Source organism: Phyllobates terribilis, unplaced genomic scaffold (assembly GCF_046119375.1).
Source record: "Phyllobates terribilis strain yellow unplaced genomic scaffold, ASM4611937v1 Scaffold_3__8_contigs__length_932513732, whole genome shotgun sequence".
In the NCBI taxonomy this organism is placed as follows: domain Eukaryota; kingdom Metazoa; phylum Chordata; class Amphibia; order Anura; family Dendrobatidae; genus Phyllobates; species Phyllobates terribilis.
The window spans coordinates 613,917,396-613,938,659 of NW_027362763.1; the positions used below are offsets into that span (position 1 = coordinate 613,917,396).

A 21,264-nucleotide genomic window follows, 5' to 3' on the forward strand; every position below is an offset into this window, starting at 1 on the left:
GGAATTATATACTTAACAAAAGTGTGTGAAACAACTGAAAATATGTCTTATATTCTAGGTTCTTCAAAGTAGCCACCTTTTGCTTTGATGACGGCTTTGCACACTCTTGGCATTCTCTTGATGAGCTTCAAGAGGTAGTCACCGGAAATAGTCTTCCAACAATCTTGAAGGAGTTCCCAGAGATGCTTAGCACTTGTTGGCCCTTTTGCCTTCACTCTGCAGTCCAGCTCACCCCAAACCATCTCGACTGTGTTCAGGTCTGGTGACTGTGGAGGCCAGGTTATCTGGCGTAGCACCCCATCACTCTGCTTCTTGGTCAAATAGCCCTTACACAGGCTGGAGGTGTGTTTGGGGTCATTGTCCTGTTGAAAAATAAATGATGGTCCAGCTAAATGCAAACGGAAGGAATAGCATGCCGCTGCAAGATGCTTTGGTAGCCTTGCTGGTTCAGTATGCCTTCAATTTTGAATAAATCCCCAATAGTGTCACCAACAAAGCACCCCCACACCATCACACCTCCTCCATGCTTCACGGTGGGAACCAGGCATGTAGAGTCCATCCGTTCATCTTTTCTGCGTCGCACAACGACACGGTGGTTGGAACCAAAGAACTCAAATTCGGACTCATCAGACCAAAGCACAGATTTCCACTGGTCTAATGTCCATTCCTTGTGTTCTTTAGCCCAAACAAGTCTCTTCTGCTTGTTGCCTGTCCTTAGCAGTGGTTTCCTAGCAGCTATTTTACCATGAAGGCCTGCTGCACAAAGTCTACAGTTGTTGTAGAGATGTGTCTGCTGCTAGAACTCTGTGTGGCATTGACCTGGTCTCTAATCTGAGCTGCTGTTAACCTGCTATTTCTGAGGCTGGTGACTCGGATAAACTTGTCCTCAGAAGCAGAGGTGACTCTTGGTCTTCCTTTCCTGGGGCGGTCCTCATGTGAGCCAGTTTCTTTGTAGCGCTTGATGGTTTTTGCAACTGCACTTGGGGACACTTTCAAAGTTTGCCCAATTTTTCACACTGACTGACCTTCATTTCTTAAAGTAATGATGGCCACTCGTTTTTCTTTACTTGGCTGCTTTTTTCTTGCCATAATACAAATTCTAACAGTCTATTCAGTAGGACTATCAGCTGTGTATCCACCAGACTTCTGCACAACACAACTGATGGTCCCAACCCCATTTATAAGGCAAGAAATCCCACTTATTAAACCTGACAGGGCACACCTGTGAAGTGAAAACCATTTCCGGTGACTACCTCTTGAAACTCATCAAGAGAATGCCAAGACTGTGCAAAGTAGTCATCAAAGCAAAAGGTGGCTACTTTGAAGAACCTAGAATATAAGACATTTTCAGTTGTTTCACACTTTTTTTTAAGTATATAATTCCACATGTGTTAATTCATAGTTTTGATGCCTTCAGTGTGAATGTACAATTTTCAAAGTCATGAAAATACAGAAAAATCTTTAAATGAGAAGGTGTGTCCAAACTTTTGGTCTGTACTGTGTGTGTATGTATATGTATATATATGTATATGTAATCGCTATTACATAGTGTATTTCATATTTACAATTTATTAGTTTGTGTTCTAAAGTTGTATTCCAATAAATGTATATTATATCTAAATATCTTGATTATTGTATCATAAAAATGATTAAATGTCTGATGTTCACATTGTACTACAATAAATTTTTCACTTAAATATAAGCAATATATGTGAGAGTCGGAGTCGCAGGTTTGGCTTACCGACTCCACAGCCCTGGTTTTTGTGTCAACACATGTCTCTGTGGCTGTCCAATTCTTAATTACCTGTCAATTGCACAACTCTTGAATGTTAATTAACCCAGTTGACTAAGATTGTCACTTCTTTTTGCAAATGACAGAATGGAAAAAGGAGGGAGGGGCTGAGTAACTTCAGAGATTTTTAATATTTTCTATGACAACAGGTAAACCAGAAACTTATGTTGGTATTAAAGACTGTATTACCACTCCAGAAAGTTCTAGTAGCTGTAAAATTATATTCCCTATGAATTTATCTATTGATAAATATTGGCACTACCTGTACAAACCTTAACATAGGCTATGGCAGTTTAGTGAAGACATAATACTTGACATTGTGATACTAGTGAGATTCAGGGTGGAGGTGATCTAGCCCATAAGTAATATTTCAAATAGGATAGATGATAAATGTACGATTGCTGTCTCCCTTCATGCTCATCTTTTTCAGAATGTGGGTCCCGAATTTCCCTTTGTGGTTGGTGGAAATTCCAGTGGCTGTTACTTTGCCCTGTCAGCAAAGTGAAGGCATAAATAGCCTTGCTTTTCACCATTTATCCCACATCCAGCATTTGTAATGTGATATTACGCTTAAATTAACTCTTTAGACCATTGTGTTTAAATTTTTTTACCTGATTCATGTAAACATACAAAAAAAAAGCTGCTAATGTGCATCTGACTTCTTGGACTTCGTCCTTTATTTATAGAAGATTCCAGTTCTCATGTATACATTTTTAATAATTCTTATAGAATTAAAATAGCGCCTAGAAAATTATCTCTAGAACAATCTTGAGAATTCCTATTAATATATTCCGCAGCATAGATTCCTCTTCCTGAGATGCATCCCGTGGGGCTTGTTTTTGTTGTTTGTTACTTGCCTCGAGGTGTTCATACGAAGCTTCGGCAAATGGATCCTTTTGAATAGTTCTATCATAATAAACTTTCAATTCAAATTCACTTTCAAGATAAAACGGATGCCCATAGATTCCAATTCCCACTGGGCGGGTGAAATGGTCTGGGACAATTAGTACATCCAGGCCACAAGTTGTAGATTGGAGCTCGTATTCATCAAAAGTGGGACTAAGAACTGAAGTAGAAACATAAATATCGGCATCGCCTTTCAAGCTCTTCATCTTCAGTATTATCCTTCCTTCATTGGTAAGTCTCAGGTAACTGTAGTTTCCACCAAGTATTTGTCCCTGGACCACGTGGAGGAGCATCCACTCATTTGGTATTTCATCATCTGTGAAACATTCAATGTAGGCTAAAGTACTCAATGCAAACAGTATCAGAAGGCCTTTTTCCCAGTGGGTCACCATCTCTCTATTGAACATGATGGAAACAAAGGAAATAAGGGGAAAAAAATTATAGTCTGGATTTATAGTCCCCCAAAATAACAGCTATAATAACAAGTAAAAACATGATATGATTGATTATTAAAGGGAAGCTGTCAGAAAAAGAAGAAAAAGCTATTAACCTGCAGATATGGGGTTAATCTGCAGGTTAATAGCGTTATTATCCTGCCCGGCGCCTGCACTTAGCCAAATGCTGCACTAGGAAAATTAACTTTATTCCTAGTAACTGTGCGCCTGGCTGACAGCCGGCCGCAATACAGAGCCATTGTCAGTCAGGGCTGGGGGCGCAGTTACAGCCGCTACGCTGTATACTCAGCGGTGACTGAACTAGTGCCAGATCCATGACTGAAACCAGAATGCTACCAGGCAGAAAAAAGTAAATTTTCGCCATGCAGTGTTTAGCTATGTGCGGGCATCGGGCAGGTTAATAATGCTATTAACCTGCAGATTAACCCAATATCTGCAGGTTAATGGCTTTTTTTCTGGTGACAGGTTCCATTTTAAGCTCAAACCAATTGCATTTCTAATGCAATAGTGAAATGTTATGACAAATGCTTGATACATGCAAGACTCAGATTTATTTTGTCCACTATAGTGTACGTAGTTAGTGCACAAACTAAAGTAAGGAATAAAATGGAGTTAAGGAAATAGCTGAGCAATTGTGGCCACATTCCTTTTTTGCTGCAAAGATATGGCAGTCACCTCTGCAGGATGGACTTCTCCTGTCAACACAGGTGTGGAACCCACATCTATTAGACATAATTGGCATATTATAAACAATTATCTCAGTTCTTTTCTATTTTTTTTTTTATGTCAGAGAAAGTATTAAAATCACAGATTACGTATCTTATCTAAAAATAAACCACTAGGACCCATGTATCAAAACTAAGGCAAACAAAATCTGCTTGGCTATGTAAAACAAATATCAGTAGGAGATAGACAAGTCTTTTCTGCAAATCCCAAGCTTCAAAATGGCATTTCACACAATAGTATACACATGAACAGTGATAACACTGTTCTACGGCCAAATTAGTTCAGAAACTAAAACGCTAGAACTTAATTACAACCTCCTCTGGATCTTGAAAATTAGTTATGACTAGGGATGAGCAGACCCGTGGAAGTTTGGGTTCTGGTACTCAACCTGAACTTTGGAATAAAGTTTGGTTCGTGTACCAGAACCCAAACCCCAGTGTAAACAATGGGGTCCCAGATTTTTGAACTACACTGTGTTCCAAATTATTATGCAAATAATATTTTCTCAGATTTTCCCAAATTACCTATATGAATTGCAGTCATTGTAATTTTCCTGTCAAATAACTATTAGAGTACAATTGAAAGGTTTTTGTACAAACTGCCTATGATAACAGTATATTTAAAAAAAAATAAAACACTCAAACTGCACTCAAAATGCATGTTCCAAATTATTATGCACAGCAGAGTTTTCAACCTTTTCATTTTAATGAAGAACAAAAAAATGGTCATTTTTGAAATTATAAGCATTAGCAGGTTATTACAAACTGAAATCAAACAGTTTTCAACTCAAAACTTTATTCTAGGTGATGTTACATTTGCACATAGGACCCCTTGTTCGAAAGGAGCTTCTGAACTCTCTCGTCCATTGAATTTGTCAGGTTTTGGATGGTTTCTGCTTCAATTGTTTTGCATGAGGACAGAATACCCTCCCAGAGCTGTTGCTTAGATGTGAACTGCCTCCCGCCATCATAGACACTCCTTTTGATGATGCTCCAGAGGTTCTCAATGGGGTTGAGGTCAGGGGAGCATGGGTGCCACACCATAAGTTTGTCCCCTGTTATGCCCATAGCAGCCAGAGATGCAGATGTGTTATGTGCAGCATGAGACGGGGCATTATCATGCATGAAATGATCTCGATGGTCCAGATGGATGGAGTGGAGGATGGCTGGTTGATGGACACCCCATGCAAACACGGCTACGGCACTAACAAGGAGGAGGTAGAGTAATGTTTTGGGCTGGAATCATGGGGAGAGAGATTGTCGGCCCTTTTAGGATCCCTGAAGGGGTAAAGATGAACTCCATAATGTATGTTGAGTTTCTCAAACAGCACTTCCTTCCATGGTTCAAGAAGAAGAACCGTGCATTCCGCAGCAAGATCATTTTCATGCATGATAGTGCCCCGTCTCATGCTGCACATAACACATCTGCATCTCTGGCTGCTATGGGCATAACAGGGGACAAACTTATGGTGTGGCACCCATGCTCCCCTGACCTCAACCCCATTGAGAACCTCTGGAGCATCATCAAAAGGAGTGTCTATGATGGCGGGAGGCAGTTCACATCTAAGCAACAGCTCTGGGAGGGTATTCTGTCCTCATGCAAAACAATTGAAGCAGAAACCATCCAAAACCTGACAAATTCAATGGACGAGAGAGTTCAGAAGCTCCTTTCGAACAAGGGGTCCTATGTGCAAATGTAACATCACCTAGAATAAAGTTTTGAGTTGAAAACTGTTTGATTTCAGTTTGTAATAACCTGCTAATGCTTATAATTTCAAAAATGACAATTTTTTTGTTCTTCATTAAAATGAAAAGGTTGAAAACTCTGCTGTGCATAATAATTTGGAACATGCATTTTGAGTGCAGTTTGAATGTTTTATTTTTTTAAAAATATACTGTTATCATAGGCAGTTTGTACAAAAACCTTTCAATTGTACTCTAATAGTTATTTGACTGGAAAATTACAATGACTGCAATTCATATAGGTAATTTGGGAAAATCTGAGAAAATATTATTTGCATAATAATTTGGAACACAGTGTAGAATCTCTCTCTCCCTGGAAGTCAGTTGCAGAGAGAGTCAGTGTTTCGTGTTTTGCACCGGACATTTAACTTCAGGTTCGCTCATCTCTACTTATGACACGCTTATAGAAAAATTGCATGTTTATTATTTCAGCATCATTATTGCATTGTTAGCAGGGCTGTGGAGTCGGTAAGCCAAACCTCCGACTTCTCAATTTCCATGACAGAGTCCCTCATACATGGCTCATGTTTAAGTGATAAATTTACTGTAGCACAGATTCATCTCCGCTAGAAGTCTAGACCCTTAGATCAGGAATAGGACAGACATTTATAGGACATTTCATAACTTTCACAAATTCTTATGAAAAAAATATTCCCCACAAACTAGTTCAACTACTGTACCCAATTTATTATATATTTTAGGAGTTGGAGTAAGCCCATTTTATACCGACTCCAACTCCACCAAAATGGACATCGGCTCCAACTCCACAGCCCTGATTGTTAGTAGCTAGAATATTAGATCGTCTATTGAGCCTTCAGTATTCGATCATCATCATAAGTTGACCAATCAAAAAACGCCAACTATGCTCTGATGACGTAATCCTAATTACACTTGCATCACTTACTATTATAAATGCTGTCTTTATAAGCTATACAGTTTTAGGATTTCTTAGTATTTTAACATGTTTCTATATTTTTTTCAGATACGCCTCATTCTTAACAATATGGATAGTCTTTGCTACATATGCGTTGAAGTCACTTTTGCGTCAAAGGCGAAACAACTACCATGATAGCCTACAACCTGTATTTTAGCTGCAGAATAGGAGATCTGTACTAGTGTTGAGCCACCCCCGTAGTGTTCGAGTTCGGTTCGTCGAACACCTTCGAACACCGTTAAAACCAATGGCAGGCAAACAGAAACACATAGAAAACACCTTCAACGGTGTCCAAAAGCTGACAAACTGCTCAGAAGACACAACTAACACATGGAAAAGTGACAAGTACATATAGTCATGCGAAAAGAAAAGAGGTGGAGGAGTAAAAGGAGGGGGAGACACAGATATAGGCATGTCATGCCCTTCTAAAATCCAAAAAGTGAGAAGCCGACACGTTCAGTCCGCTCCTGCCCGTGCCACCTCCGTGTCGCCGGGTTTGTGCCAGAGCCGCGGTGAACCCTGACGGCCAGCCCCCCTCTCCCAATAATGGTGCCTGTCCGCTGGTGGGTCGAGCGAGCCCCCCTGTGGTGGAGGCAGCTCTAAGCTTTTTAATTTAAATTGTCTCTCTAATTTCAATGAATACACTTTAAATCCATTTACAAGGATCTATTGGAGGGCAAGTCTCATGCCAGCAGCCGCGTAATTCCAGCTCCAGTAGTGTCCACTAAAGCTGCTGCAGTTAAAAAGCTTTTATAAGGATCGAGCTCGGCTGTCCACCGCAAGGCATCCTACTGCCAGTCCCAGCCCCTATGCCTTGGGGTGCCTCCTGATGCTCTTCACTGAGTATCCCGTGGTCCCGAAGCATTTCCTTTGAAAAAATTAAGTGTCCAAACTACAGGTGGTGTAGGTTGCTTAACAGCCGGGATAATCCGCTGACTAGCAGACACTGCTACTAGGCACAAAGTATTTCCTGGGCTAGATGCAGTTAAAAATTTGTAATTAGATACTCTCGTTGGATGCTGAGAAAGCATTCCATAGAGTCTCCTGGCACGCCATATATGATTCTCTTAAAAAGCTTGGGGTAGGGGTCTAGGGGACCCTTTTATAGCCAAAATCACGGCCCTGTATCGCAATACGTCACCTAGGCTGAAGATAAATGGAACTGTAGCACCCTGAGGGCTCGGTTGCTACAGAGGTATTGCACCTCACCCAGAGGTGTGATATCTCACTCTCAGGTAAGGATGTAGTGTGGATCAGGACCCGACACCTGCATGTATTACACCACATTGCCGTGGGGCAGGGCGACCAATATGCCCCTGAGATGGGCACGACAGTCCCTGTCCCTGGCTGGAGTGGGGGGAGGGAACACTGAGGAAGGGGAACCCTGTAGTGCAGGAGCAGGGAGGAAGCAGTTCCTGGGTGCATTGAGAAGGGAGTATAAAAGGTGGGCACCATCTTAGTTCAGTGCAGAGAAGTCTGAGCAGAAGTGGCAGGGAGCAGGGGCTCTGCATGAGCTCTGCTCCGGAGGCGGGCCTAGTAACAGAGGCCCAGGCCTGGAAGAGGGAGAAGGAAGGAAGAGGAGCGGAGAAGGCTCCAGGAACGAGGAATGAAGGGATCCCAGGGGTGCGGACGGGCGAGTCGCCACCGCACGCCCGAATCCACCTGCGTGGAGGGGTCAGGCCAAAGGGGGAGACCGGTCCCCGAAACTAGTGGAGGCAGGAAACGACCCTCAGCTAGAAACCGGTGGCTGTGACATTTTATGTGGCGCAGCCCCTCGCTACACCCGCTAGGAAGGCACCACATAGGGTCAGGGAAACTGGCGCCAAGTTTACCAAGAGGAGGCCCGAGGCAGCCGGACAGAAGGGTTGGTAAGAAAGGCCAGACAAAGGACACACAAAGGGGGTCCTGTGAAGCGCTCCAAAGTTATCTGGGAGTTGTCTGAGCCCCGCACCTGGTGAGCACAGTACGACGTGGGCAGCCGTTACCTGCAGACGTGGTCTGGATAATAAGAACTGTGAGTAAAGGCCCTGGACTGCATTACTGACTCCGTGTCGTTACTGCTGCTGCCCTGCACCATCACCCCCATCCTCCGCATACACTGCCCTGAGGCTATACTCCTCCCATGGGGAGTTATGCTACGCTCTGCTGCACCCACAACACCAGCCTCAGCGGTCTGCCCTGCAGCGGCGGTTCACTCTGACCGCAATCCACGGGTGGCGTAGTCGGACATTTAAACATCAAAACCACATAGTTCCGCCACTGGTTTGACCACCCTGAGCCACGGAACCGGGTCGCCGCCACGAAGACTACAACCACCAGCATCCACCAAAAAGGGTCTGGCTCCGGGTGTCCCAAGGCCCAGGGGGTGCATCAGAACATTTTCATCACCTTTCACAATCACCAATGGGACAAGGCAGGGATGTCCTCTGTCCCCTCTCTTATACATCCTAGTGACGGAGCACCTGCTCTCATCAATTCGCCATAACCCCAATATTAGGTGGATTGAGGTGGGAGGCACCGAGTACAAGTGCTCTCTATTTGCTGATGATGTCCTAGTATATATCACTCAATCACATATATCCATCCATGCTGTTATGGCTGAAATAGATCACTTTGTTACATGGTCAAATTTTAAAATCAATGCAGCGAAGTCTGAGGCCCTCGATGTCTCCCTCCCCAAATCCATATAGGATTCCATCCAGTCCAACTTTCCCTTTGCCTGGCCCTCACAGGGTATCAAATACTTAGGAATTCCTATTCATAGAGACCTCTCCCATCTATGTTATCTTAATTTTGGGCCCTTTATTGAACAACTCCATACAGACCACGGTTGGCAAGTTAGAACTGTAAGATTCACTATGTGAACCACTGGTGTTTTGTGGAAAAGCACATGTACACTGTGTTCCAAATTATTATGCAAAAAGTGTTTAGGAGTGATAAGGGAAGAATTTGTTTGTTTGTCAGTTAAACTCATTGATGGTGATGTGTGTCAGGGCTCTTTATATCACTGTAAGCAATTGCAGACACCTGTGCTAATTAGTTTGGCAGGTGTGTCCAATGAAAGGCAAGACTACTTAAGAAGGCTGTCTCACATTATTAAGCAGCCTACATTTTCTGCCAAAATGGGAAAGAAAAAGGATGTGTCGGCTACTGAGAAGCAACAAATTGTGGAGTGTTAAGGTCAAGGCATGACTACAATCAACATTGTGCGATGATCAAGATGAAGTGTCTTGGCAATCAAGAAGTATGTAGCTGATTCACAGTACACACGTGTGCGTGCTGATAAGGGCAAATTGAGGACTCTTTCCTACAGGCAATTACGTCAGGTTGAAAGAGCAGCGGCAAAAAAGCCTTGTCATAGCAGCAGACAAGTTTTTGAAGCTGCTTGTGCCTTCAACGTGCCCCGAACAACAAGATGCAGGGTCCTTCAGAGGTTTGCAGCTGTGCATACGCCATCCTGTCGACCTCCTCTATCCACTTCACACAAGCAGAAACGGCTCCAGTGGGCCAAACATTACATGAAGACTGATTTCAAAACTGTTTTGTTCACGGATGAGTGCCGTGCAGCGCTCGATGGTCCAGATGGATGGAGTGGAGGATGGCTGGTTGATGGACACCCCACGCAAACACGGCTACAGCGCCAACAAGGAGGAGGTGGAGTAATGTTTTGGGCTGGAATCATGGGGAGAGAGATTGTCGGCCCCTTTAGGATCCCTGAAGGCGCTAAAGATGAACTCCATAATGTATGTGGATTTTCTCAAACAGCACTTCCTGCCATGGTTCAAGAAGAAGAACCGTGTATTTCACAGCAAGATCATTTTTTTGCATGATAATGCACCATCTCATGCTGCACATAAAACATCTGCATCTCTGGCTGATATGGGCATAAAAGGGGACAAACTTGTGGTGTGACACCCATGCTCCCCTGACCTCAACCCCATTCAGAACCTCTGGAGCATCATCAAAAGGAGTGTCTATGATGGCGGGAGGCAGTTCACATCTAAGCAACAGCTCTGGGAGGGTATTCTGTCCTCATGCAAAACAATTGAAGCAGAAACCATCCAAAACCTGACAAATTCAATGGACGAGAGAGTTCAGAAGCTCCTTTCGAACAAGGGGTCCTATGTGAAAATGTAACATCACCTAGAATAAAGTTTTGAGTTGAAAACTGTTTGATTTCAGTGTGTAATAACCTGCTAATGCTTATAATTTCAAAAATGACCATTTTTTTGTTCTTCATTAAAATGAAAAGGTTGAAAACTCTGCTGTGCATAATAATTTGGAACATGCATTTTGAGTGCAGTTTGAATGTTTTATTTTTTTAAAAATATACTGTTATCATAGGCAGTTTGTACAAAAACCTTTCAATTGTACTCTAATAGTTATTTGACTGGAAAATTACAATGACTGCAATTCATATAGGTAATTTGGGAAAATCTGAGAAAATATTATTTGCATAATAATTTGGAACACAGTGTAGAATCTCTCTCTCCCTGGAAGTCAGTTGCAGAGAGAGTCAGTGTTTCGTGTTTTGCACCGGACATTTAACTTCAGGTTCGCTCATCTCTACTTATGACACGCTTATAGAAAAATTGCATGTTTATTATTTCAGCATCATTATTGCATTGTTAGCAGGGCTGTGGAGTCGGTAAGCCAAACCTCCGACTTCTCAATTTCCATGACAGAGTCCCTCATACATGGCTCATGTTTAAGTGATAAATTTACTGTAGCACAGATTCATCTCCGCTAGAAGTCTAGACCCTTAGATCAGGAATAGGACAGACATTTATAGGACATTTCATAACTTTCACAAATTCTTATGAAAAAAATATTCCCCACAAACTAGTTCAACTACTGTACCCAATTTATTATATATTTTAGGAGTTGGAGTAAGCCCATTTTATACCGACTCCAACTCCACCAAAATGGACATCGGCTCCAACTCCACAGCCCTGATTGTTAGTAGCTAGAATATTAGATCGTCTATTGAGCCTTCAGTATTCGATCATCATCATAAGTTGACCAATCAAAAAACGCCAACTATGCTCTGATGACGTAATCCTAATTACACTTGCATCACTTACTATTATAAATGCTGTCTTTATAAGCTATACAGTTTTAGGATTTCTTAGTATTTTAACATGTTTCTATATTTTTTTCAGATACGCCTCATTCTTAACAATATGGATAGTCTTTGCTACATATGCGTTGAAGTCACTTTTGCGTCAAAGGCGAAACAACTACCATGATAGCCTACAACCTGTATTTTAGCTGCAGAATAGGAGATCTGTACTAGTGTTGAGCCACCCCCGTAGTGTTCGAGTTCGGTTCGTCGAACACCTTCGAACACCGTTAAAACCAATGGCAGGCAAACAGAAACACATAGAAAACACCTTCAACGGTGTCCAAAAGCTGACAAACTGCTCAGAAGACACAACTAACACATGGAAAAGTGACAAGTACATATAGTCATGCGAAAAGAAAAGAGGTGGAGGAGTAAAAGGAGGGGGAGACACAGATATAGGCATGTCATGCCCTTCTAAAATCCAAAAAGTGAGAAGCCGACACGTTCAGTCCGCTCCTGCCCGTGCCACCTCCGTGTCGCCGGGTTTGTGCCAGAGCCGCGGTGAACCCTGACGGCCAGCCCCCCTCTCCCAATAATGGTGCCTGTCCGCTGGTGGGTCGAGCGAGCCCCCCTGTGGTGGAGGCAGCTCTAAGCTTTTTAATTTAAATTGTCTCTCTAATTTCAATGAATACACTTTAAATCCATTTACAAGGATCTATTGGAGGGCAAGTCTCATGCCAGCAGCCGCGTAATTCCAGCTCCAGTAGTGTCCACTAAAGCTGCTGCAGTTAAAAAGCTTTTATAAGGATCGAGCTCGGCTGTCCACCGCAAGGCATCCTACTGCCAGTCCCAGCCCCTATGCCTTGGGGTGCCTCCTGATGCTCTTCACTGAGTATCCCGTGGTCCCGAAGCATTTCCTTTGAAAAAATTAAGTGTCCAAACTACAGGTGGTGTAGGTTGCTTAACAGCCGGGATAATCCGCTGACTAGCAGACACTGCTACTAGGCACAAAGTATTTCCTGGGCTAGATGCAGTTAAAAATTTGTAATTAGATACTCTCGTTGGATGCTGAGAAAGCATTCCATAGAGTCTCCTGGCACGCCATATATGATTCTCTTAAAAAGCTTGGGGTAGGGGTCTAGGGGACCCTTTTATAGCCAAAATCACGGCCCTGTATCGCAATACGTCACCTAGGCTGAAGATAAATGGAACTGTAGCACCCTGAGGGCTCGGTTGCTACAGAGGTATTGCACCTCACCCAGAGGTGTGATATCTCACTCTCAGGTAAGGATGTAGTGTGGATCAGGACCCGACACCTGCATGCATTACGCCACATTGCCGTGGGGCAGGGCGACCAATATGCCCCTGAGATGGGCACGACAGTCCCTGTCCCTGGCTGGAGTGGGGGGAGGGAACACTGAGGAAGGGGAACCCTGTAGTGCAGGAGCAGGGAGGAAGCAGTTCCTGGGTGCATTGAGAAGGGAGTATAAAAGGTGGGCACCATCTTAGTTCAGTGCAGAGAAGTCTGAGCAGAAGTGGCAGGGAGCAGGGGCTCTGCATGAGCTCTGCTCCGGAGGCGGGCCTAGTAACAGAGGCCCAGGCCTGGAAGAGGGAGAAGGAAGGAAGAGGAGCGGAGAAGGCTCCAGGAACGAGGAATGAAGGGATCCCAGGGGTGCGGACGGGCGAGTCGCCACCGCACGCCCGAATCCACCTGCGTGGAGGGGTCAGGCCAAAGGGGGAGACCGGTCCCCGAAACTAGTGGAGGCAGGAAACGACCCTCAGCTAGAAACCGGTGGCTGTGACATTTTATGTGGCGCAGCCCCTCGCTACACCCGCTAGGAAGGCACCACATAGGGTCAGGGAAACTGGCGCCAAGTTTACCAAGAGGAGGCCCGAGGCAGCCGGACAGAAGGGTTGGTAAGAAAGGCCAGACAAAGGACACACAAAGGGGGTCCTGTGAAGCGCTCCAAAGTTATCTGGGAGTTGTCTGAGCCCCGCACCTGGTGAGCACAGTACGACGTGGGCAGCCGTTACCTGCAGACGTGGTCTGGATAATAAGAACTGTGAGTAAAGGCCCTGGACTGCATTACTGACTCCGTGTCGTTACTGCTGCTGCCCTGCACCATCACCCCCATCCTCCGCATACACTGCCCTGAGGCTATACTCCTCCCATGGGGAGTTATGCTACGCTCTGCTGCACCCACAACACCAGCCTCAGCGGTCTGCCCTGCAGCGGCGGTTCACTCTGACCGCAATCCACGGGTGGCGTAGTCGGACATTTAAACATCAAAACCACATAGTTCCGCCACTGGTTTGACCACCCTGAGCCACGGAACCGGGTCGCCGCCACGAAGACTACAACCACCAGCATCCACCAAAAAGGGTCTGGCTCCGGGTGTCCCAAGGCCCAGGGGGTGCATCAGAACATTTTCATCACCTTTCACAATCACCAATGGGACAAGGCAGGGATGTCCTCTGTCCCCTCTCTTATACATCCTAGTGACGGAGCACCTGCTCTCATCAATTCGCCATAACCCCAATATTAGGTGGATTGAGGTGGGAGGCACCGAGTACAAGTGCTCTCTATTTGCTGATGATGTCCTAGTATATATCACTCAATCACATATATCCATCCATGCTGTTATGGCTGAAATAGATCACTTTGTTACATGGTCAAATTTTAAAATCAATGCAGCGAAGTCTGAGGCCCTCGATGTCTCCCTCCCCAAATCCATATAGGATTCCATCCAGTCCAACTTTCCCTTTGCCTGGCCCTCACAGGGTATCAAATACTTAGGAATTCCTATTCATAGAGACCTCTCCCATCTATGTTATCTTAATTTTGGGCCCTTTATTGAACAACTCCATACAGACCACGGTTGGCAAGTTAGAACTGTAAGATTCACTATGTGAACCACTGGTGTTTTGTGGAAAAGCACATGTACACTGTGTTCCAAATTATTATGCAAAAAGTGTTTAGGAGTGATAAGGGAAGAATTTGTTTGTTTGTCAGTTAAACTCATTGATGGTGATGTGTGTCAGGGCTCTTTATATCACTGTAAGCAATTGCAGACACCTGTGCTAATTAGTTTGGCAGGTGTGTCCAATGAAAGGCAAGACTACTTAAGAAGGCTGTCTCACATTATTAAGCAGCCTACATTTTCTGCCAAAATGGGAAAGAAAAAGGATGTGTCGGCTACTGAGAAGCAACAAATTGTGGAGTGTTAAGGTCAAGGCATGACTACAATCAACATTGTGCGATGATCAGGATGAAGTGTCTTGGCAATCAAGAAGTATGTAGCTGATTCACAGTACACACGTGTGCGTGCTGATAAGGGCAAATTGAGGACTCTTTCCTACAGGCAATTACGTCAGGTTGAAAGAGCAGCGGCAAAAAAGCCTTGTCATAGCAGCAGACAAGTTTTTGAAGCTGCTTGTGCCTTCAACGTCCCCCGAACAACAAGATGCAGGGTCCTTCAGAGGTTTGCAGCTGTGCATACGCCATCCTGTCGACCTCCTCTATCCACTTCACACAAGCAGAAACGGCTCCAGTGGGCCAAACATTACATGAAGACTGATTTCAAAACTGTTTTGTTCACGGATGAGTGCCGTGCAGCGCTCGATGGTCCAGATGGATGGAGTGGAGGATGGCTGGTTGATGGACACCCCACGCAAACACGGCTACAGCGCCAACAAGGAGGAGGTGGAGTAATGTTTTGGGCTGGAATCATGGGGAGAGAGATTGTCGGCCCCTTTAGGATCCCTGAAGGCGCTAAAGATGAACTCCATAATGTATGTGGATTTTCTCAAACAGCACTTCCTGCCATGGTTCAAGAAGAAGAACCGTGTATTTCACAGCAAGATCATTTTTTTGCATGATAATGCACCATCTCATGCTGCACATAAAACATCTGCATCTCTGGCTGATATGGGCATAAAAGGGGACAAACTTGTGGTGTGACCCCCATGCTCCCCTGACCTCTACCCCATTCAGAACCTCTGGAGCATCATCAAAAGGAGTGTCTATGATGGCGGGAGGCAGTTCACATCTAAGCAACAGCTCTGGGAGGGTATTCTGTCCTCATGCAAAACAATTGAAGCAGAAACCATCCAAAACCTGACAAATTCAATGGACGAGAGAGTTCAGAAGCTCCTTTCGAACAAGGGGTCCTATGTGAAAATGTAACATCACCTAGAATAAAGTTTTGAGTTGAAAACTGTTTGATTTCAGTTTGTAATAACCTGCTAATGCTTATAATTTCAAAAATGACCATTTTTTTGGTCTTTATTAAAATGAAAAGGTTGATCGAAAAGTTTGGGGGATCTAAGAGTGTAGCAACCCAGTAGTCATGATTACTTCGAAGAAGGCACTTATGTGTCTTGCGCATCTCGGAGCCCCAAAATTATTTTCCGGGCTAGATGCAGCTAAAAATTATTATTAATTTTAAATCTGGTGGAGCTTAGTATAGATGGCCTATTAGAATCAGTGCTGCACACTGCTACAAAGCCCAAATTATTTTCCAGTCAAGATACAGATAAACATGATTAGTAATTTTAAATCTGGTGGAGCTTAGTATAGATTGCCTAATAGAATCAGTGCTGCACACTGCTACAAAGCCCAAATTATTTTCCAGCCAAGATACAGATAAACATGATTAGTAATTTTAAATCTGGTGGAGCTTAGTATAGATGGCCTATTAGAATCAGTGCTGCACACTGCTACAAAGCCCAAATTATTTTCCAGTCAAGATGCAGATAAACATGATTAGTAATTTTAAATCTGGTGGAGCTTAGTATAGATGGCCTAATAGAATCAGTGCTGCACACTGCTACAAAGCCCAAATTATTTTCCAGCCAAGATGCAGATAAACATGATTAGTAATTTGAAAGCTTAAAACGGTTGGTGAGGTGATTTTAACCAATCATCAAGCTTTTACTCTCCCCAGGATGACACAGGGGTAGAAAAGTCGTTTTGGATCCATGATTTGTTCATCTTTATGAACGCGAGTCTGTCTACATTATCAGTGGAGAGCCGCGTGCGCTTATCTGTCAGCACACCACCAGCAGCGCTGAACACACGTTCAGACAGAATGCTGGCTGCGGGGCATGACAAGATCTCCAAGGCGTAAGTGGCTAGCTCCGGCCATTTATCCAGATTGGAAGCCCAAAAAGAGCAAGGGTCCAGTGACACAGTCATGGCTTCAATGTTTACTTGTAGATACTCCTGTACCATCGTCTCTAGGCGTTGACTATGTGTCAGACTTCTTGTCTCCTGTGGCCTTGCAAAGGATGGGCTAAAAAAGTGGTGAAATGATTCCGCAAAATTGATGTTACCAGCAGATACTGTGGTTCTGTTACGGTTTGAGTGCTGAACACTCGACGGTCGCACGGTTGGCATGTTGGAACTGTGAGATTCACTACGTGCACCACTGGTGTTTTGTGGAAAAGCACATGTAAGATTCTGCAACAGTCTCTGCTGATACTCCTGCATGCGTGCATCCCTTTCTATGGCAGGAATAATTTCTGCAAATTTACTTTTGTACCGGGGATCTAACAGTGTGGCAACCCAGTAGTCAGGATTATTTCTAATTCTCACAATTCGAGGGTCATGTTGCAGGTAGTGCAGCAAGAAGGCACTCATGTGTGTTGCGCATCCAGGAGCACCAAGTCCCTGTTGTGTTGGTGGCGAGGTAACAATCATGCTTCCTTCCTCTGTCCTCTCCCCCCAACCTCGCACAACAGAAATGTGATCAAGGTCTCCCTCATCTGATGAGTATTCCATCAGTTCGTCCTCCACTTCTTCCTGGGCTCCTGCACCTTCCTCACTAGTTTGGCTGCTACCATGCGCCCTGGTAAAACCATCTCCCCCACCCTCACATGCCTGCCGCTTGGTGCTGCCGACCGTCTGGACCTTGCAGATGTTAGCCCTTCCGCATACAACTCCTCCTCCTCTACTTCCTCCACCTCCTCTTGTGCCACCACCTGACTCCGAATTCTGTTTAATATGTGCTCCAGCATGTAAATCACCGGAATAGTCATGCTGATAATGGCATCGTCAGCACTAAACATCTTTGTCGCCATTTCAAAACTGTGCAGAAGGGTGCATAGGTCCCTGATCTGAGACCACTCCTCCAGCGTGATTTGCCCCACCTCTGGATCTCGTTGGCCCAGGCTATACGTCAGAACGTATTGCACCAGGGCTTGTCGGTGCTGCCACAGTCGCTGCAACATGTGCAGAGTTGAATTCCACCGGGTAGGCACATCGCATTTTAGCCGGTGAAGTGGCAGGCCCAACAACTTCTGTAGAGATGTAAGTCGCTGAGCTGCGGGATGCGAACGGCAGAAGTAAGCACACAGCAACCGTACCCTCTGCAGAAGGCCATCTAGTCTGGGATAGTGGGCTAAAAATTGCTGGACAACCAGGTTCAACACGTGAGCCATACAAGGCACGTGTGTGACATTGCCCCGGCGAAGGGCCGCACCCAGGTTTGCAGCATTGTCGCACACGGCCTTCCCTGGTTTCAGGTCCAGTGGAGACAACCATTCATGAAATTGGTTCTCCAGAGCTGACCACAACTCCTCAGCTGTGTGACTCACATTTCCCAGACATTTCAAAGTAAAAACCGCCTGATGACGTTGAGCCCTACTGCCAGCATAGTAAGGAGGTGTGCAGGATCCCTTCTGTGCAGTTAGAAAGCTTGTGGCATGACCAGACAGGCTTTGGGTGCAGGTGGAAGACCGAGAGGAGGTTGAGGAGGCAGAAGCAGTGGAGGAACTTTGACATAAAGAGGATTGACGCACAACTCGTGGGGACGGCAAGACTTGGACAGCAGCCCCTTGTCCTGCTGTCACCATAGTTACCCAGTGCCCAGTCAGCGACATGTAACGCCCCTGTCCATGCCTACTCGTCCAAGTGTCTGTGGTGAAATGCACCCTGTCACACACAGAGTTTCTCAAAGAAGCGGTGATGTTGTGTGCGACATGTTGGTGGAGCGCAGGCACACCTTTCTTTGAGAAGTAGTGCCGACTGGGCATCTGGTACTGGGGCACTGCGAAGGACATAAGGTCTCGAAAATCCTCTGTGTCCACCAGGCGGAAAGGCAGCATTTCTGTAGCCAAGAGCTTGCAGATGGTGAAATTCAACCTCTTAGCTTTCTCATGGCTAGGAGGAAATGGTCTTTTACTTGTCCACATCTGAGGGACCGAGGGCTGGCTATTGTGCTTAGACGGGGTTGATAAGGGTGTCCCCGGCAAACTGCCGGTCTGTGAGGAAGATGCAGGCGGACATGTTAGGTTGCCTTGATCCAAAGGTGGTGCTATCGATGTCAGACAGCGCTCAACACCAGCTGGTGTTACCACCTCCAAAGAAAATGATGACCTGCCAATCACGCTGGCTGTTGCGGGTAAAGAGGTGGCAGGTCTGCGCCCCAAAACAGGTGTGACTGCTGTCCCCCCAGTCACAGAGGATGAAGAGGAAGCGGATGCACAAGATATGGCAGACGGTGGTTGGCCCGGCCGGCTAGGCCGCATTGTAGCACACTGAGCTTCCCACTGCAACTTATGCTTCATGTCCATGTGCCGGTTCATGCATGAAGTACTCAAACTATGTATTTTTTAGCCTCTACTTAGCTTTTGCTGACAAATGTTACAGATAACACGAGTTGGGTCATCTTTATCGATCTGAAAAAATGCCCAGGCTATGCAAGGCTTAGCACCCATGCGACCTGAAGAACCACCATGACTTGTGGTGAGAGGCAGAGTTGTGTTTGAGGATGCAGTTGTTGACGTGCTTCCAGTACTACGTCTCTGTCCAGGAAGGCGCAACCTGACCTTGTCGTCACTAGCATCTTCCTCCACCTCCTCTGCTGACCTCATCTCTTGGCTGACTGTGGGTTGACAGTAAGTGGGATCTCCAACCTCATCATCATCACCCTGTGCGTTATCACACCCGTCGTCCTCCGAGCCAACCTGTTCCTGCCCTGACAAAAAACTAAAGTTGTCGCTCCAATCAGGTATTTGAGTCTCATCATCGTCTTCCTCATTGTCTCCACCAACAGGAGTTACAGTTTGGGAATGAGGGTCTACATTATGGTCAGAACCTTCTGCGTCTGGTCCTGGATCCGACTCATAAAGATTCTGGGCATCAGTGCAGATCATTTCCTCGTCTGGATTCACAGAAGCGCTGGAGTCGACCTCTGATTCCCAGGCTATAGTATGAGTAAACAGCTCTGCAGACTCAACCATCTGTTCTACCTCATACTCAGACGGGCAGCTGGAGATTTGGGAGCTGTGAGGAAGCAAGTGCGATTTGGGTGACACCTTTGAGGACTGGAGTATTTGTGATGTTGAAGTTGATGTGGAGGAGAGCCCACTTAAAGGAGCACTTGATATCCGTTGAAGCACCTGCTGTTTTTGTGCCTCATGTGGAATTTGTAGCGATTGGCATGGCCGTAAGAAAGGGATCTTATCACATTGTCCGCTAAAAGAAGTAGACATTTTAGTTTGGCTGGAAGATGGTCTTTCTTCTGCAGATGTTACTGTTGCTTTAACACCTACCCCATGGACACAACCTTTTTTCCCCTTCCCAACACGCCTATTCCCCTTTCCACCAGCAGCAGGCCTTTTTCCACTCATTTTGGTGGTTAACTAATTCACAACTCTGGAGTTGTTTGCATAAAAAAACAATGGATGGGAACCGAGCAGAGCTGAGTGGCCAAACTGTGGTATTAGGCCAAAACTATTGGCTGGGTTAGATGCAGACAAAAATTATATTCAATTTGCAACCTGATGGAGGTCAGTATAGATGGACTAATAGAACAAGTCCCACACACTGCTAGAAGGCCAAATATTTTTTCAGAGCTAGATGCAGACAAAAAATTATTTTTAATTTGCAACCTGATGGAGGTCAGTATAGATGGACTAATAGAGAAAGTCCCACACACTGCTAGAAGGCCAAATATTTTTTCAGAGCTAGATGCAGAAAAAAATTATATTCAATTTGCAACCTGATGGAGGTCAGTATAGATGGACTAATAGAATGATGCTATGCCCAAAAGATTTTACTTCACTAGGTGCAGTAAAAAAATTGGTATTCTATACACAGGTGGTATATCTTGCAACACAGATAGGCTACTCCACTGACTAACACACTCTGCAATAGGCCAAAAAGGATTAGCTTTGCTAGTTTCAGCCAAATGCTGTGAAAAAAACTTGCACAGCACTGGCACAGACCTGCCTGGCAAAAACTGATAGGAACTGATGTAACCTAGTCCTGAAAAGGACTGCAATCACAACTATTCCCTACTCCCAAGCTATCTGTAAATTTGTGCAAAAATTGGCTTGAAATTAACAAGGTATAGCGCACACAGCAACAGCGGTGCCGTCTAACACGCAGCTGCAGCAGTGAGAAAATGGTGGCGACGGGGAAAATGGCTTGGTCTTATAGGGCAAGGACATGTGACATACACAGCCAATGACATGCCCTTGCTTGTGTGAAAAAAGCACTTCGCTCCGTGTGTGCGCTGCTGATAGGCTGACAGATTGCACCTCCCCACTGTAAATGCGGGAAAGAGAAAAAAAAATGGAGATCTTCATTATTCCTGCAGAGATCCATCCCCTGCCCCTCCCCCCACCCCGCTGTACAC

At 45.0% G+C, this 21,264-nt stretch overlaps 1 protein-coding gene across 5 annotated transcripts in view; it reads right to left on the reverse strand.

Moving 5' to 3' along the window:
* Window positions 1–2,447: 2,447 nt before the first annotated feature.
* Window positions 2,448–21,264, reverse strand: part of CUNH6orf120 (chromosome unknown C6orf120 homolog) — a 131,850-nt gene continuing 113,033 nt past the window's right edge. For all 5 annotated transcript variants that reach the window (XM_073671495.1, XM_073671492.1, XM_073671493.1 and 2 more), the window contains one exon: window positions 2,448–3,094. In XM_073671495.1, coding sequence (XP_073527596.1) covers window positions 2,536–3,090 — 555 coding nt within the window. In that variant the 5' untranslated portion in view covers window positions 3,091–3,094 and the 3' untranslated portion in view covers window positions 2,448–2,535. The remainder of the gene's footprint in view (window positions 3,095–21,264) is intronic.